We start from the raw sequence: 18,050 nt of genomic DNA, 5'->3' as shown, positions 1-18,050 counted from the left end.
CTGCAGCCACGGAGGGTTAGGTTAAATGGTTGGAGCTTTCGGACTCTAAGGGTGATGAAGCTCTGGAACAGGCAGCCGAGGGAGGCTGTGGAATCCCTTTCCTGGGGGGTTTCTAAGGACAGGTTGGACAAATCCATCAGGGCTGGTCTAGGTTTATTTGGTCCTGCCGCAGCGCTGGGGCTGGACTGGATGAGCTCTCGGGGTCCTTCCAGCCCCACGTTTCTGCGATTCTATGCTGGGCTTCACGTCAGGGCTTCTCTCCCTTTCCCATACCGGGCCCCCAGCCCCGCGCACGCTGAGCCAGGAGGGACAGGCAGGTGGAGAAGCCATGACTGAGTCGTGGGGTGTTCAGTCCCAGCTCCCAGGGATGTGGGTAGCAAGACAACACAGCCTGCTGGTAGGGCTGGGTCTGTCTGTACGAGGGGGAGCCCCAGGGCTGGGACCGGCTGACTAGAGTGAGCCCAGGGCTGTGTACTTATCAGCGAACAAAGGGAAGTGTGAGTGAGGCAAGGGGAGAGGGGCGAACCCAGGACCAGCCCCAGGGACGCCGGGCAGCAGGTGGAGGAGACGATGTCCCCTCACCTAACACAAGAGGTTATGGGTCAGCGGCGAGCGATTCCAAGGGGGCTCTGCTGTCCTCCTGCACCGGCTGGGTTGGGCTGAGGACCGGCCTGTTGCCCCTTCCTGCGCAGCTGCATGGCCAGCCTCTGAACCTTCATCCTTCACCCCCTCCCGCGGGCCAAACTGCTCTCCTGCCGCCCCAACCGGGGGCCGTTCAGAGCAGGATGTGCGTCAGTCCTGCCCCTAGCCCCGGTGCAAGGTACATCTCACCCCAGCACCTCTCCCCTAGTGCCTCCGCCTGGCTGCATCCCGGGAGCTCTGCTTGTGCTCCTCAGTGGGAAGCCCAGAGAGCCCCAGGGCTGCCAAGCTTGGCTTGGAAATGATCCCCAGCCTCCTCTCCAACCCCCAGGCACCCAGGCCCCGGCATGGCACGAAAACAGCCTCGCAGGTAGCGGCGTCTCCTCATCTCTCTGGGGAAAGGATTAGACCATCCGAGGGGTGAGTGGAACGACCTTCTGCAGCTTTCACAGCCCGCTTCTCCCCACTGGAGATCGTGGGAAAACTGACTGAGCTCCTGCTGCAGACTGGGGAAGACCCCGGCTTAGACCCCTCTGTCCCTCTACTCTGCCAGACAGAGGGGTCTAAGCACAGCCCTTCGTTCGCCCCCCCACCCCCGTGCTCTCCTGCGCCTGGCCCCAGAACCAGCTCTGCCTGACCGGACATGCCAGGTGCAGGGGACACTGGCCATCCTGCTGAAGCACTCAGGCCTGGTGCTGGCAGGGGCAGGTTGTTAGACTCACAAAGAGGTCTGAATCTGAATACAAGTCCTGGAGGTGGATCCAGACCAGGAACACTTTATCCAAATCCCCTTGAGCTGCACGGGCTGAGTTCACACGGAGTCAGGAGCCTTTGCAAAGCCAAACCAGAGCCCATCTCTGCTGCACCCAGGCGCAGAAGTTCCAGGCAGCGCACAGGTAAGGAGCCAGTGGTACAAACCTTTTATTTGTCAAAGGACAGAAAAAGAGACACATGGTGCTGTGTACAAAGGAGTCCTGGGCTGGGCCCTGTAGTGTCGACACATGGTTGGGGTACAAAACGCACGCTACGAAGGCCAAGCTCCGGGAGAGGCGAGGCGAGGCGAGGCCCCGGGCCTGCGCTGGGAGAGCGGCAGGTGCCCGGCTGGGCTAAGTGGGATGGAGCAGGCCGGTCCATTCTGCGCACGCCGGCCGCTCCCCAGAAACCAGCTGCCTCACAACTCCCTGAGATACGTATGGTTAAAGTTCTTCTGGGCTGCTGCCGGCCCCCCGCCCCCTGGCCTGAGGGGATGGCGCAGGGCTGGCCTGGCACAGGCTCCTGGGGTGGAGCAGAGGGCAGGGTCCCCAGTGGGCAGGTTAGAGAGCCAAGGCAGCCTGCTGCAGTCACAGCAGGGGGTAGGGGTGGGGGGGGGGAAAGAGGCTACATGGCACGATAGTGCAGAGACCTCATAGTGCCCCCACGCCAGCCAGGGCTCACTCTCTGCCCCACCGGGAACAGCTTGGGCAGGGGCTTTATTTGCTCATTGCCAGGAGCCCAAGGGCCATGCCTGGCAAATGGGGCAGGCCGTAGTCACCCTCCCTACTAGCATAGACCTGTGCCCCACCCCAGCATAGCGTGTCCCCTTCCCCTCTGCTCCGGGGTGAGCACTGCATGCTGGGACTTGTAGTCTGTACAGGCTACAGCTACAAAGGGAAGGGGAGGTGGCCCACAGGGCTACACAGGCTGCGTCCAGCTCTTGGGCTCTGCTTTGACGTGACCTTGGAACCCTGCCCCCCTCCCCAGTCTTATTCACGCTCCCACCCAGCTGCATCCCCCCTCCCTTCTCTGCTCATTAACCTCTCTACCCTCCAAGCCCCACGGAACCGCTGCCGGGCTGCAGCAAAGCTCACAGTTCCCAGGTGACAAGACAAGGAGCTCCTCCAACACCCTCCCATGCCCGCTGGCCTGTGCCCTCTGGGAAAGGGCCCCCCCAACTCCCCCACTTCAGGAAGCTGGTATCAGAGCTCAGCCCCCTCTGCACCCATCCTGCTTCTACGCAGCCACAGGGACTGGTGCAGAACCCGGAGACGCCAGGGCCTGCCTCGGTTCCCTAGCCGCTCCCTGCCTCTGGAGCCCCATGTCTGGGAATGGGAAACACACCATCCCTCTGGGAGGGCGCTGCTGGTGATCAGAGTTTGAACAAGTTCTTTGGCACGAGTAAGTGGGAGCCCCCTAGACCAGGGCTCACTCCCGTTTAGTCCCGTCCGCCCTGAATCGCCGTGTCAGAGGCTAAGGCACTTTCCCGCTCTGCAGGATTCAGACACGCGCCTGGACAACCACAGCTCCCCCTCTGAGGCACTTGGGTTTACAAGTCCTGGCTCTGGGCCCTGCTGGGGCCGACACAGCCACAGTGTTATCCCGATCTGAGCAGCAGCCCCCCCTTAGACAAACAGTCACCAGCCCCAGCTCGCCTGGGGCATCCGACAGTCTAAGGTTCCCTGGGGGCATGGAGGGCCCCTTTTGTAATGCATCCTTGGGGATCCTCTGAATGCTTAACTGTGCAGATCTTCCTCCTCCTCCTCTTCATCCTTCTGGCTCCAGGTGTCTGGCACAACTTGCTCCATCCCCTGCTCCCCAGAGGGGTTTGTGCAGGAATCCTCGGAGGCAGCACCACCGCTCGCTAGCCAGGGGTGGAGCAAAATCTCCCGGGCCGTCAGTCTCTCAGCCGGGGTCTTGCGCAGGAGGCATCGGATGAGGCACCTGGCTTTGGGAGAGAGGCCGTCCGGGATGGAGAAGACGCCCCGGCGGATCTTGCTGAAGAGCATGGCGGGCTCAGTGTCCTGGAAGGGGTATCGCCCCACCAGCATGGTGTAGAGCACCACGCCCAGGCTCCACACGTCAGCCGCCTTCCCTGAGTAAGAGTTCTTGGAGCTGAGGATCTCCGGGCCCACGTAGGCCGGGCAGCCGTGCTTGTCCGACAGAGAGTCATCCGGGCCGCTCAGAAGACAGGCGTCCTCCAGGTTCTCCAGCACCAGCTTTGTGCTGCAGAGAAAGAGGGAAAGCGCCAGTAAATCAGCCTGTCGACCGCTGTGCAGTCCAACCGTGCTAGGGAGGTAGGCCACAGAGCCAGACCCCGGGAGTCCTGCCTCCCAGCACGAGACAATGGTACCGCCCCAGAAAACTAGGTGGGAACGAACTTCTTCAGTGACCAAGACAGGGATTGGAGGGAGGCGCCACCGGAGGAGGCTTTAGCGCGAAGCCCTGGCGGCTCTGGAAGGATACAAAGGTCTGAATTCCCTGCGGCACAAGCAGACCTCTGCGGAGCTATGCAAGGAACAGGGCCCAGAGCGAAAGCTGCAGCCAGAATGACCCTGAGCTATACTCTAGGGGTCTGCTCGCTCACTGCCATGCCGCTGTGACCAGGGGCCCCGGGAGCATCTGCAACATGCAGGGGGCCCGTGGGCTCAGCCTGGCTAGAGAAACAGGTTTCGAATGGAAGTGAGGCTCCCGCTACGCCCAGGAACCCCTCCCTCCACTAGCCCTGATAAGCTGCTGTCTCTCCCTTCCCCCGGCTTTCCCGGGGTCAGACAGCCTGTGTCCCAGCAAGGCTGCTGCAGCCACACGCAGGGAGAGCTCATTCCAGAGCCTCGGCTGGGCTCTGCACAACGATCGTATGGACGAGGAAAACGGCCCTGGGCTCCCAGGCACTGGACCCCGGAGTCCTGCTCCCCATCCAGCCCGCTGTGGGGCCCCTGATGCTGAAGGGTTCAGCTGGACGCCAGCCCTCACCTCTCCCTGTCCACGAAGAGGAACTTGCGGAGTTTGAGGTCTCGGAGGATGACCCCGTGGTCGTGGCAGTGGGCGACCGCCTCGGCCATCTGTCGGAAGAGCCCAGCGGCCTCTCTCTCGGGCAGGCGCTTGCGCCGGCGGACGTGGCTGTGCATGTCACCTCCGCCGGGCTGGAAGAAGACGTAGACGTTCTGGTCCCCTTGGATCACCTCAGCAACCTGGGCCACATTGGGGTGGGGTGAGAGGTGCCCGTAAGGGGCTATCGTCTCTGGGTAACTCCTTGCCGGATAAACCTAAAAGAGAAACGACACTGGGCATGAGGAAAAGCAGCCCGGAAAGAAAGGCGGGGGCTGGTGCGATCCGTGCACAGGCCTCAGGGCAATCGTTCCCTCTTGTCTACAGTCCTGCTGCCGCAAGGGATCTAGGGCTCTGTCTAAGTGGGGGCAGGGGGTCTCCGAGCTGCAGTATCGTACCTCACTCTCGTGTGCCATGCTGTCCAAGGGTTCTTAAATTTCACAATGTAGCCACCAGGGGACAGCACTGCTTAGGAGGAATGTGAGACGCAAGGAGAGGGGACCCATGGACCAGGAACCCACCAGCTGCAGTGTGGGTCTCGTATCTTCCCTGCCCAGCACCAGAGGACATGTCCGTCCATCCCCTGTCCGCTCATGGAAGGACGTGGGCGAGAATTGGACAACAAGCTGGAAAGGGGAGTTGATAAACCTGAGGGGGACCCCAGCTGGGAATGGAGAAACTTTCCAAACAAACCCCTTGCCAATGCTGTTCTCTGCAGCCACAGCCCATACTGGCCCTGAGGCCCACCTGCCCCCTTTGCCAGTCTAACAGAGCAGTGCCAGGGGGCCTGGCGCAGGTGTCCTCAGAGAGCTGCCCCCAGGGACAGCTCCATCAGGGCATGAAGTGCCGTGGCATTTTCCCATAAACAATCTGAAGCCCACAGACTTCCCCAGGGCACGTACTCTCCAGTAAGACCAGGCTCTGATTTCCTTGGAGGGGGGGAGCAGAGACTGGCACCAGAAACCCTGCTGTACCTTGCAGCTGTACTCCGCCTCCGTGTGCCTGTGCACAGCCCTGTAGCAGCGGCCCCCTTCCCTGGGATCCAGAAGGATGTACGGTCCAATCTGCAAGACCCTGGAGTCCTGTTCCACGGCACAAGGGGACCGCACAAGGGGCTGCAGGCATGGGGTGAGTCCTGACACGGGACCCAACCGTGGGTGCTTGGGCTTTGAGGGCTCGGAGTCAGGGGTATCCTCAAAGTCCAGCCGTTTCTTCCTCAGTGGAGACGCTACAGGGATCGCCTGCACGTTTAGACTCATCTGCAGAACAAGACGATGGAAGGGTTACGTCACGCTGCAGCTGCAGAGCGAAACTAGTCGCTTCAAGAAAGAAAACCCAGGAAATCCCTGCTCTGCCTGGTCTATCTCCTTCCTACAGAGCCACTCTGGGAACCCAGGTTTGTTTTCTAGCATGCTGCGAGCACCCCCAGCTCCTGGCCCATACAGACATGTACTGGGTGCGGCAACTACCTGCCATGCGCTGTCTTTAGCTCTCCATTTCCAATTGTACAGCCTTAAGTATTCTGTTTGCATCAGATGCAGTGTTAACATGAGAGTCTGCACAAACCTGGGCCAAAAGCACCTGCTTCAACGCCCCGAGAAGGATATTTGTGCCACCCTGCTACCCAGGAAGACCTAGGCACTCAGAACAGCTGCTCTGAGTAACTAGAATTACTACTACAGTGAAGGGAAGAAAGCCCCAAGTTAAACATGAGTTCATCCAAAGCCAACTGAGAAGTATTTCTGTCCAAAACTTGCCACCCACTGATGTCCTGTCCAAAGTAGTAAAGGCTCCAGCCAGCCAGCGCCAGCGGGTACGTGTCTGAGGAGGATGTGTGTGTGCATTCACGTCTGATGATGTAATGATACTGTCTCATAGTGTAATAATGGTGAGTGTGTGTGTCAGTGTCATGACAGTGTGTCTCGGTGTGTAATGAGGATGTGTGTGTGAGTTTAATAGGGCAATAAGCGGGGGGTGAGTGAATGTGTGTATGTCTCCATGTGATAATGGTGGTGAGTGCATGTGTCTGTGTCATGATAGTGAGTGTGTCTCATAGTGTAACAATGGTGGTGAGTGTGTGTCTGCTGATGGTAGGGGGGTCAGCCTGCAGGACAGGTACAGAACAGAGCCCCCCGCCCAGCTGTGAGCCCCCACAGCAGCCAGGTGAGGCCGGCAGCCTGCACTGGGCCTTGCCTGCTCTAGGGGGCAGCCTGGTGCTGTTCTCCACCCTCCCAGCCAGCGCTGCACCATCCTGCTGCGGCTACCGCTGAGTCACTGCTACACAACGGCTGCCAACGGGGGTGGGGGTGCTGGGCACCTCCCTTCCCCGCAGCACCGGGCACCCCCAGCCTGGCACCCCCCTTCCCCGCAGCACCGGGCCCCCCCAGCCTGGCACCCCCCTTCCCCGCAGCACCGGGCCCCCCCAGCCTGGCACCCCCCTTCCCCGCAGCACCGGGCCCCCCCAGCCTGGCACCCCCCTCCCCCGCAGCACCGGGCCCCCCCAGCCTGGCACCCCCCTCCCCCGCAGCACCGGGCCCCCCCAGCCTGGCACCCCCCTCCCCCGCAGCACCGGGCCCCCCCAGCCTGGCACCCCCCTCCCCCGCAGCACCGGGCCCCCCCAGCCTGGCACCCCCCTCCCCCGCAGCACCGGGCCCCCCCAGCCTGGCACCCCCCTCCCCCGCAGCACCGGGCCCCCCCAGCCTGGCACCCCCCTCCCCCGCAGCACCGGGCCCCCCCAGCCTGGCACCCCCCTCCCCCGCAGCACCGGGCACCCCCCAGCCTGGCACCCCCCTTCCCCGCAGCACCGGGCACCCCCCTTCCCCGCAGCACCGGGCACCCCCCTTCCCCGCAGCACCGGGCACCCCCAGCCTGGCACCCCCTTCCCCGCAGCACCGGGCACCCCCAGCCTGGCACCCCCTCCCCCGCAGCACCGGGCACCCCCAGCCTGGCACCCCCTCCCCCGCAGCACCGGGCACCCCCAGCCTGGCACCCCCTTCCCCGCAGCACCGGGCACCCCGCCCTGCCCGGGCCAGGCCAGCCAAACACACCCTGGCTCCTACCCAGGGCGCGCTGCCCCGGGGCCGGGGCACCCACGGGCGGCGCTCGCCTTCGGCCGCCAGCAGAGTGGCCCCGCTTGCCGGCCCGATCCCGGGGGGCCGGGGCGATCAAGGCGGCTCCCCCAGAGCCCGGGCGGGTGGAACCGGAGCGCGCCCCGAGGGGACCCCCGCCCCGGGGAGCAGGGTGCCCTACCTTCGGGGGGCGGGCGGGCGAGAGGCGCGGGGCTGGCTGCCGCTCCGGAGCGATCCCCGCAGGCCGATCCCGGAGTCTCAGACACCCCGACCCGCCATTGTCCCGGGCTGCTCCGCTCCGGGGGTCCTGCCCCGAGCCCCGGCCGGGGGCGATCGATGGGCAGCGCGGGGCTGCGGCTCGTCTCGGCGGGCGCTTTGTTCGCGGGGCTGGCTGCGCGCAGCCGGGGGAGGCTCACCTCGCCCGGCCCCCTGGCTCCGAGCCCCAGATCCCGGCGGATGATGTAAACCCGAGCTAATCGGGGCTGCCCCACCCCCGTGCCGCTCCGCAACCGCCCGCCGCTCGCCTCTCCTCTGGCGCGGCTGACGCTGAACTCACTCCGGATTGCAACATGCCCCGGCGGCAGCGCCGCCCCCTCCGCTTTCCCTGCCGTGACGACACGCGGAGGTTCACACTCGCAATAACCCCGGCCTCCGCCGAGTGGGATTGCGCCACTCCCGGGCTCGAATTACTCAAACCCGCAGCCGGATTGCAGCAGGTTGACACGGCCCCACCCCCGGCTCCGAGAATGAGGGGTGTCTCCAGCACCGCGTGCACGCCCGCTGCCCAGGCTCGAGTGGGTTGGTGCCTGGTTTCAAAGCAAAATATCTGGGGTGGGTGCTAGAAAACTCTGTGCCGGGGGAGGCCATGTCTGCCCACAGCACTGCCCTGTATACAGGCAGAATCAGGATATTACAGCCCAGAAATTCAGTAGTGATCCCTGCTCTGCCCCTCCTCCTGCCCTTTGTCCCGCACCTGTGCAAAATGAGCTGAAATGTGAACGCCCCCCCCCCACCCCCGCGCCTGCTTCCCCATTGCTCTGCCCCTTGCACTGCTGTTTGCACCCGTGCAAGGCCACCGTGACGGACTGCTGGTCTGTCTGCACTCGCTTGTGGAACTGCCTCCCCAAAGCGGAGGGCAGCGAGGAGACGGGTCTTGGGAGACACTTCCACGCAGCAGCACGTAACTGTCCTGCTCCTGAGAGGTCTCCGAGTCCATTTGCTCTCCGATTATCCTGATCGTGCCCCCATCACCACCGTGCTAAATGCGTGCACAAAACGGGGCCTGCAATTCTACAACTGCAACCCGGAAAGCAGGTCCTGTGCCCCTGGAGGGAGTGTACTGGCCTGCCCCTGCCACCTCCTCGTCCTACCGCCTAGCCCAGTGGTTCCCAAACTGGGGTTCGCGAAATGTTACAGGGGGTTCTCAGGAAAAAATTCCCTAATGGCGGACAGAGCTGTCCCTAGGGACCCCGGGCAGCCCAGGGCCAGCAGCCCGGAGCCCCTGGACTTCCAAGAGCTAAGCAGATCAAAGCCAGCATCTCTGTCACACTTCAAGACTCCTTATACGAACTGGAAAGGGAGGTGGATATTTTTTGCTGGTTTTAAAATTAAATAGGCAGCTAGTCTTGTTTTTAAAATTATGATGAAGAACAAGTTTAAGCTTTGTTGTAATGTGCGTTGTTTGCCGGGACTGCTCAAGACCGAATGCTTGTGTAGGAGGAACTCTTTGGGTTGGCTTCTTAGATCCCTTCCTGCTGTTTCACATCTGATACTCCTTGATGAAACCTAGGAGCCTTGTCTTCTAACAGGCTTATTCAAAGTGATACAAGCTACGAAAGTGAGAGCTTGGAAGAGTGTTGCCGTTTTCATAATGTAATAACAATACTGTAGTGATAAATAATAATTAATAATAAAGAGTGTGTAATAAGCATGTCATAAAAACAAATTTTATATTTCCAAGATCACTGCTTTTATCGTTTATACTCAGGTAAAGGAGAAAATCCCTGGAAATCTTCATTTTTAGGAGGGGGTTCGCAAGTCTTGACATTTTAGTGAAAGGGGTTCACAGGTTGTTCAAGTTTGGGAACCGCTGCCCTAGCCACTGGATGTCGGCAGGGTGGACTCAGGGACCGCTCATGCCACCCCTGCAGGTGAAACAGGGAAGGGAGTGAGCAGTGGCGTTATCCGGCCAGCAGCGCACCGGGCTGAGTATAAGGTGAAGGGGGGGTCTAGCTCCATGGCTGCACAATTAATGCCACAGTGCAGAGCAGCTGAAGGTGAATCAGAGCGGGCACGTCCCGCCAGGCCCCCTGTCTTTCCCTTTCTAATTATTTTCCATGTTTGCCACCCGGCAAAGCCACCGGAGCCCTGAGCTTCCGCTCCCAGCCAGCGTCCCAGATCCCAGCCTTCTGCTTTAGTTGTGATGACACGTCATAATCCCCGTGGTGAGCCGGCCCGGTGCAAATCACTGTTTATGGCACTACACTAGGACATAGGTTGCTGAAATTTGTTCACGGCCAGTTTATCCCGGTTGTTCTTGTGCCAGCATTGCCCTTTAGCTTAAACGGCTCTTCCCCCTCCTGGTGTTTAACCCAGTTGTGTTTGTAGAGAGCGGTCAGATCCCCGCTCGGCCTTCGTTTTGCTAGGCAAACCAAGCCCAGCTCAGACCATAGGCCCCTGATCCCCTGACCATCCCAGGAGCCCTTCTCTGCACCTGCCCCAGACTGAAATCGTCTTGCTTGAACACGGGGGCCCAGGATTGTAGCTGAGGCAGAATGCATCGACCCGGGTTGGAATCCGCCAGAACGCCAGGGCAAACCCTCTGACTTTTGTTGAGAGTCTTGTTGGGAGGGAACCCTAAGTGCTCAGCGCCTTGGGTTCACATCTCACGTCAAGGCAAGATCAAACTGAATTGGCGGAAGGAGAGACTCCTATCCTCTGCTGACAGCAACCTTGTTTCTCTTTTGATAGCTCACGCCAAGGCGAAGCTGTCACGTCTGTTACCAGGCACCCTGCCATGAGAGGTGCAGAAGTCACTCCCAGGGGAGGAACTGGCAGCTAGTTCTCAGAGGTTCCTGCACCTGCTCGAATGAGCTTTGTTATGATCTTTCTTTGTAGAATGCCAAGTAAACGCAAGGCACTTTGACCCGGCCCAGAGCTGACCAGCCCAGCCAAGCACGATGGGGAACGCGGGGGTTAGTGTCGGCAGGCCCTGGACACCCGCTGGAATCTAGCAGAGAGTTTGCTGTGATCATGGAATCACAGACGGAGCAGGACCAGACGGAGGAGGGAGGCAGAGGAAGCATTTCCTTTCATTGTGCAGAGTAGATCTTTGTAGGTTTCATTCTGACTGTGCCACAATGGGAGGGAGCCCCCATCTTTGTTTCCGAGTCCCATTCACTTATTCCCTGGGACAGCGGGAGCTAGGGGCAGATGAGGAGAGAGAGCACATCTCAGCAACCACGCCAGCTGATTACAGGATGACACGGCTGGGTTCCCAAGGGAGCCCCAGCCAGTGCGCCTGGGTTGGGGGGCGGCAGTGCTGTGCATAGAAAGTAGAGGGATGCAGTGTGTGTTTGGGGATCCGCAAATCCCTGCCAACGTTATGGAAAAACCTTCCAGGGTAGATTTAAAATACGCCCAGTGGAAGAGCCGTGCAAGGCACTTCCCTGACGTGGGGGCAGTGGGATCGTTGAGCGTTTCCTATATTGTGCAGTTCCTTTCAGAGGAATTTTGCCTCCATCCTGTACGGTTTGTTGTGATGAGCTGCAGCAAATGGCTGTTTCCTTCCGGAAATGTTCCCTTGAATCCACGCTGAAAAACAGCAAGCATAATTGGCCAGAGCTGAGCTGATCCCCGAGACAGTCTCAGCGCAGGGGTCAGTTTCCATCGGGATCAAAGTGCCACAAGGTTTCCTACGAGGACGCCTGGTGTTGGTTATGTGGTTTGTTAATGAAGCGGGAAAGGGGGGAGCAGTGTGGTGGCAACATATGCAGAGGACCCCAAATGATGTAGCTTAGACAAGATCCAAGAAGGTAGCGAGTTCCAGAGGACCAGGAAAGGAGCCAGCAAATTCCCAGTGAGGTAGGAAAGAACGGAGGGAGATTCATCTTTAAAAGAGAGGGTACATACTGTAGTGTGCAAGAATCGGGCAGTGTCCCTTTAAATAGTTGGTGAGCCTTCTAGTGGCCCTCACTGTGCTCTTCGTTTTAGAGCGTCCAGAGACCAGGCAGACAGCAGGACGCCTGTTTGCATATATTCAGTGAACCCAGCTGTTTGGGACCCCGCTGTGCCCTGCTGGGTTCTCCAGGTTGAATTGATTGTGCATAGAGCAACAGGTGCCACATGTGCCTTTAAGGAGCAGGGCAGCACATGACCAAGGCCTGCCATACAAAAGGCAGCCTGCTCTGTTCAGGGTGTCTCTAGGGGAGGGTGGATGCTGGAGGCTGGTTGGGGACCTGGGGGAGCCTGCTTTGGGGGCGGGGAGTAATCATTGGGTGTTTCTGAGAGGCACCTCAGCAGTGTCTGTCTGTCTGTCTGTCTGTCTTACACTGTGCCCATCATGGAGGTCTCGGAGCAGATTCCAGGCTCTGCTGGGTTTGGCTGGCAGATGAGTGCTTTGGGGGCCTTGGCACCAAGTGCCACCCCAGCAACCTGAAAGTGTCCCCTCTCCTGCTGCTGAGGGGCCAATTACTGTGCCCACCCCCTCCTCTGGCACTGCCAGTGCCACTGGTGCTCTGCCCCCCACCTGTCCCTCCCTGTGAGCACCGCCCGTCCCGTCCCGTCAGGCCCCTGTTTGCCTTTGTCCTGCACAGGTTTGGCAAGATTCCAGCAGTTATCGCTGTGAATGGCTGACACCAGCTGTTAACCGATGACATGTGGATTTAGCTCTTATCTGGGGGCAGTTGCCGTGGGGTTCCAAAGGGGCGTCGAGCTGTAATGCCGCCCCCCGGCCTTGGGGGAGAAGCAGGGGGGAGATATTAGCACTAAAGTCTAAGGGAAACTGTCCTCCTTGAGTCGAGCGAGGTGTGACACGGAGAATAGCTCGTGACCACTAACTAGGATGAAATCTCTCAAGCAGCTCTCCTAGGGACGAGAGCAATTATCTGCCGCCAGAGCTGGTCACCAACGAAAAGCTGATTATACTTACAGTGAGAGCTTTATTTTAGCACAATCCCTTACTACCATTTGCCATTCTCCTGGCTTTGGAAGATCTCAAAGGACTTTACAATGAGGAAGTTTCTATCCCCATTTTACAGCTAGGTAAACTGAGGCATGTCATGAGAAAGGGACTTGCCCAAGCTCGCACAGCTGGTCAGCAGCAGAGCTAGGAATAGAACCCATGCCTTCTTGTCACCTGCTCTAACCACTAGGCAATGCCATAGGTAACAATCTGGCTAAGTCTCCAAGGCAAATGAGCCGAACACATCCCAGGATCAGAATAGCAGCACTTGGCACAGTGCACCGCTGAAGTACTCCATGAAGAAGGGGAGGGACACTTCACCCATGGGACAGCTGAGGAAACGGAGGCACAGAGACAGGAACAGAACCCAGGAGCCGTGTCACCAGCCCAGTTGGTAGCTGAGCTGGGATGAGATATGCAAGTGCCTGGCTCCCAAACCCTTATTCAATCCATTAGACCATGCTGCTGGCCATGGGAAGAACAGGGCTGCCGCTGTGCTGGGGCAGACAATGCCATCCTCCATCACCTGCGTCCACTACAACCCTGTGGAATAACAGGCCTAAGGATCCAGCCGTTCCAGCGCTCGAGGGCTCACGCTCCCAGCACCAACCAGTGCCCAGCGGGTTAGTCATGAGACTTCAGCAGCCAGTTTCCCAGCTGAGTACAGCGCAGCCTCACTTACCCCTACCCCCCAGGGTCACCAAGTGCCTCTGACCCCGGATACCATGTGGCCATGCCCCTTTCAGCTGGCGTAGTGTCAGCGCGAGGCTGCCCTTTGCAGGCTGTTCTCGGGGCACATCCCATCTGGCGTGGCCAGGAGAGTCTCCTCCGAGAGGGACTCCACCACCCCCGGAAGGTGAGCTGGAGGCAGAGATGCAGTGAGCAGCCCTGGGTCAGAGCCGGCTTCCCCTCTCGGTCTGGGCTGTCCGCGTGATTCGCCCAGCTCCAGAAGGGATGAGGCAGGGACTGGGGGCCAGCCCTGTCGGGAAGCTCGGACAGAGGAAAGCGTGCTGCTCAGACAGGCTCCTGGCTACCTGCCACACCCTGCGACTTGATAAACAGAGCCCTTTCCTCCCACGGCCCGGCCCCTTCCTGCCGTCCCTGGGTGGGCTTTGCCTCCACCTTGGTCCTGAGGGCAGGCGCCGCAGCATGGCTGTCAGATCTTCCGGGGAAGGGGAGTGCGAGGGAGGATGGCTTCCTGTTCGATTCCCCCTCTGTCGTCCCACGACAGCCTCATCAAAGGCACCTGGTCCAGCCGGGGTATTGTAAAGCTCCAGGAGGGTTGGTTGTTCGGCTCCAGACCTACCATCTCTGGCCGAAGCGCTTGAATGGGAAGGTAGCAGAGCCCACTAATGCATTTGCTCCCCGCTGCTCCCCCTATCCTGGGGCTTGGAGCGGGATAGTTATGCCGGGGCACTTCCCCCGTAGAGACGCCCTGCCTTGGTCTCGAGCAGAGCTTGTGCCCGTGCACCTCACCCTGGCTTCCAGCCTCTTCTGGTGCAAAACTCCTGCCAGGATTCAAGCCCTGAGAAGTCAGCTGCATTTTGCTACATCGCCCATGGGAGCTTCTGAGCCATCCCAGCCAGCCCAGCAGCCAAATCCTGGTGACCACGGTCTCAGCGGGGCTGTTCCTTGAGGTAATAGTATGGTACTGGGCTAGCGCTCTCCATCCATAGACTCAGAGCGCTTTATGAAGGTGGCTCGCTAAGTGTATGACTAGCCCCATGTCCAGATGGGGAAACTGAGGCACAGAGAAACGCAGCCACTTGCCCCAGGCCGCCCTGTGGGTCAATGGTGGAGCCTGCGATAAGCCCGGTCTCCTGCCTGCCCTGTTTGCTGGACCATGCCAGTGGAAGGGCTGGTTTCCTCCAGAGCTTTTGTTAAGGGCTGGAGTTACTGTGTACGTGGAGAAGCCAGTAGATGCCTGGTGCTGTAGGAGGCTTTGTCAGGCCCTTTAGGCAGGTTCTTGCCACGCTATGGTAGGGCTGGAACTTCACAGTGATGGGGCCCAAGCTGCCAGACATGGACACAGAGCTGGCATTTGGGCACCTCCCAATTTGGGGTTGGACTCTGCAGGCTTCAGAGGTGTTTGGGGCCCATCCCTACTGTCATGTGGGGGGTGGGGGGGACACTGTATTGCAGGTGAAGAACAAACAGATGTAGTGAGTCAGAGAGACGCTTCAGCAGAGGCTTGAAAGCATGCTGGGCAGGGGACGGTGCTGGTGACTTGGCTGCAGAACTGCAGCAGAGAGCCCTGGGGACGAGCCGCTTGTGGTTGGCGCCTCAGGGCTGCTGCACTCAGCTGATAACTCGTGGAACCCTAGGCTTAGAATCGCACAGTGTAGCAGGGAGGGGATTTCCCTTCCCTTTTCTCAGGGCTTGCTACCATCTGCCTGGCTAAGCCCTGCAGGCTGTAGGACAGAGGAAACTGGAGATGAGGGAGAGGACCAGCATTTCCAAAGCCAGAAGGGACCTTAGCCAGAGAACTTCCTCAAAATAATTCCTAGAGAAATTCTATTAGAAAAACATCCAGTCTGGTGTTACCACGGCCCTTGGTAAATTGTTCCAAGGGTTAATTACCCACTGTTAAAAATGTTACACCTTCTTTCCCATCTGAATGTGTCTAGCTTCCACTTCCAGCCAGTGCATCGTGTTATAACTTTCTCTGCTAGATCGAAGAGCCCATTATTAAATATTTGTTCCCCATGTCGGTATTTATAGACTGGCATCGAGTCACCCCTTAATTGTCTCTTTCTTAAGCCAAATAGACGGAGCTCCTTGAATCTATCCCCATTGGGCAGGTTTTCTAATCCTTTAATCATTCTCGTGGCTCTTCTCTGAACCCGCTTCACTTTATCAACAGCCTCCCTGAATTGTGGGACCTAACCTGGACACAGGATTCCAGCCGCTGTTATTGTCTAGAAGGGCAATAACTTCTCTGCTCCTACTCGAGATTCCCCTGTTTATGCATCCCAGGTTTGCATTAGCCCTTTTGGCCCCAGTGTCGCACTGGGAGCTCATGTTCAGCTGATTGTCCACCAGGACCCCCAAATCTTTTCCAGTCCCTGCTTCCCAGGGTAGAGTCCCCCATCACGTAAGTGCGGCCGGCGATCTTTGTTCCTAGGTGTGCATGTTTACATTTAGTCACATTAAAAAGACAAGTGTGAAGTACTTCACTTAGGAAGGAAAAATCAAGTGCGTAACTACGAAATGGGGACTAACTGGCTAGGTGGTCGTGCTGCTGAAAAGGATCTGGGGGTTAGAATGGACCACAAACTGAATAGGAGTTGTCAGTGTGATGCAGCTGCAAAAAAGGGCTAGTATGATTCTGGTGTGTATTAACAGCAGGGTTGTACATAAGACACCGGAGGTAATTGTCCAGCTCGACTCCGCAGCTGGAGTCCTGTGTCCAGTTCTGGGCATGGCACTATACGAAAGTTGTGGACAAATTGGAAAGAATCCAGAGGAGAGCAACAAAAGGATCAAAGGTTTAAAGAACCTGATCGATGAGGAAAGGTTAAAAAAACTGGGCATGTTTAGTCTTGAGAAAAGAAGATCGAGGGGAGACTGATCACAGCCATCCAGTCTGTTAAGGGCCGTTATAAAGAGGACGGTGATGAATTGTTCTCCATGTCCACTGAAGGCAGGACAAGAAATAATCGGCTTAATCTGCAGCAAGGGAGATTCAGGTGAGATATTGGGGGAAACTTGCTAACTCTTAGGGCAGTTAAGCTCTGGAACAGGCTTCCAAGGGAGGCTGTGGAATTCCTGTCATTGGCGCTTTTAAAGCCAAGTTGGACAAACCCCTGTCAGGGCTGGTCTAGGTTTGCTTGGTCCTGCCGCCGCGCAGGGGCTGGATTGGATGATTTCTCGAGGTCCCTTCCAGCCTGGCATTGCTATAAGTCTCCATTGACAGTTATATTTTGAGACCTACGAGTGAGCCGGCTGTAATCCAGTCCATGTGCGCCACGTTGATTTTTATCTCACACTTGGGTTTGTCTATCCAAACATTGTGTGGGCCCAAGTCAAACGTGTCTGTTACATCAATGACCTTTGTCAGCCAAATTTGCAACCTCCACCAAAAAAGATATGAAGTGAGCTTGACAGGCTGTTTTCCAGAACCCCCAGTTGATGGGCGTTAATTACATTACTCTCCTTTAACTCGTTATCAGTCAAGTCCCATTATGTTGCCCAGGACGGATGGGACCTGCTGGAAGGGCGGGAGCTGCTGCGGGCTCATTGTGGACCCAGGAGGGCTGGGAGAGCACAGGGGCAGGGTGCCCAGGCAGAGGTCAGGTGGGGCAGTGGGTGAGAGCGGCAGGAAGCCAGCCTGCGGTGCCAAGCCAGGGCTCACGGACGGTGCACAGGGATGCTAGATAGTCGAACTTGGAACACTTCAAACCAACTGGTTTCCTTCAAGTCCCCTCCACCCCCCACCCTTATGCTGTCTTTCTACTGCCTTCCAGTGCACGCTAGCCCTTTAAAAACAGACATGGGGCCAAGATGTGGATCTTGCCCAGGATTCAGGGTGCCTTGATTTGGGGCTTTGGTCTGGGCCCTTCCTCCCCGAGGCAATGTTAAGGGGCAGGGGGATGCGGCAGGAAAGTGAGTGTCTCAGGTAGCGAGTCTGTCGCAGGTGCCTGGGATCTCTCCTGCTTTCTCGCTCTCTTTGCCACTTCCATTGGAGAAAGTGTTTTCGCCGCCTCTGGCCCTTACTGGAAAATGGCCTCATCGGGGCTGTTACCGGGAACTGAGCTGTCAGTGGGAAAGTCATCGTTCCTCCAGGAGGGGAATCCCACTGGGGAGGGGTGGCAGGAGGCAGCAGATGGCTCCTTTCCGACAAAGGAGAGACGGAGCTGGGCTGGCTGCCTCCTCCCCCTCCTAACCCACAAACCTTGCTCAGCGTTTGCCTGTCCTGGGGGGTTTGGCACGGGGTTTCCGGACTCCTCCCCCAGTCCTGGTGCTGCTGCAGCACCTGAATCTGCGTGCGGAGGGCGATGTGCCGGGCCCGCATGGATGGTGCATTGCACGGTATTTCTGTGCGGTTCCCAGGGGCCCCAGGCAGACGCTGGGGACACGTCTGCCTGCTCTGCCCTGGGCCTCTGGCCTGCCGGGGCACAGCGTTCTAGCCAAAGGTAACGTTGGTGCAGGCGCCTCCAGTCCCATCCCGGCTGGGCAGCTGGAAGTGACGGCGACGGGCTGTGAGCAGTTGGATTCCAGGAAAGTGCAGAAGCATCGCTCGTGCGAGCTGCTGTGGGAGATGATGCATCGAAGGTCTGGGATCGCAGCTCATCGCAGGCCAGTGCAGAGGGCTGGGTCTGACAGTGGAAGGCAGCCAGGGAGGGGTAGAAGAGCTGAGG

General features: G+C 58.7%; 1 protein-coding gene across 2 annotated transcripts; it reads right to left on the bottom strand.

Moving 5' to 3' along the window:
- Positions 1 to 1,536: 1,536 nt before the first annotated feature.
- TRIB3 (tribbles pseudokinase 3) lies at positions 1,537 to 9,400 on the bottom strand. Of its 2 annotated transcripts, none has more exons than XM_054046398.1 (4): positions 7,690 to 9,400; positions 5,415 to 5,699; positions 4,366 to 4,658; positions 1,537 to 3,618 (listed from the first exon to the last, which is right to left on the bottom strand). In XM_054046398.1, exons 2-4 carry the CDS (start codon positions 5,697 to 5,699, stop codon positions 3,129 to 3,131), a joined length of 1,068 nt encoding a protein of 355 aa, XP_053902373.1. In that variant the 5' UTR covers positions 7,690 to 9,400; the 3' UTR covers positions 1,537 to 3,128. The 2 variants fall into 2 exon arrangements, with proteins under 2 accessions (XP_053902373.1, XP_053902374.1); XM_054046399.1 differs by having other exon boundaries at positions 7,925 to 9,400.
- Between the last annotated feature and the right edge of the window lie 8,650 nt (positions 9,401 to 18,050).

Source organism: Malaclemys terrapin, chromosome 12 (assembly GCF_027887155.1).
Source record: "Malaclemys terrapin pileata isolate rMalTer1 chromosome 12, rMalTer1.hap1, whole genome shotgun sequence".
NCBI classification, from domain to species: Eukaryota; Metazoa; Chordata; order Testudines; family Emydidae; genus Malaclemys; species Malaclemys terrapin.
The sequence above is the reverse complement of the archived record's forward strand: the minus strand, read 5'-3'. Positions and strand labels throughout refer to the sequence as shown.

What these genes read in the sequence shown, in the direction of transcription:
- TRIB3 (XM_054046398.1), bottom strand. Translation starts at nt 5,699, where the DNA reads ATGAGTCTAAACGTGCAGGCGATCCCTGTAGCGTCTCCACTGAGGAAG. An exon ending in AGGCGGAGTACAGCTGCAAG is followed by an intron (nt 4,659 to 5,414) that starts GTACAGCAGGGT and finishes TTTCTCTTTTAG; the next exon opens with GTTTATCCGGCAAGGAGTTA. An exon ending in CTCTTCGTGGACAGGGAGAG is followed by an intron (nt 3,619 to 4,365) that starts GTGAGGGCTGGC and finishes CTTTCTCTGCAG; the next exon opens with CACAAAGCTGGTGCTGGAGA.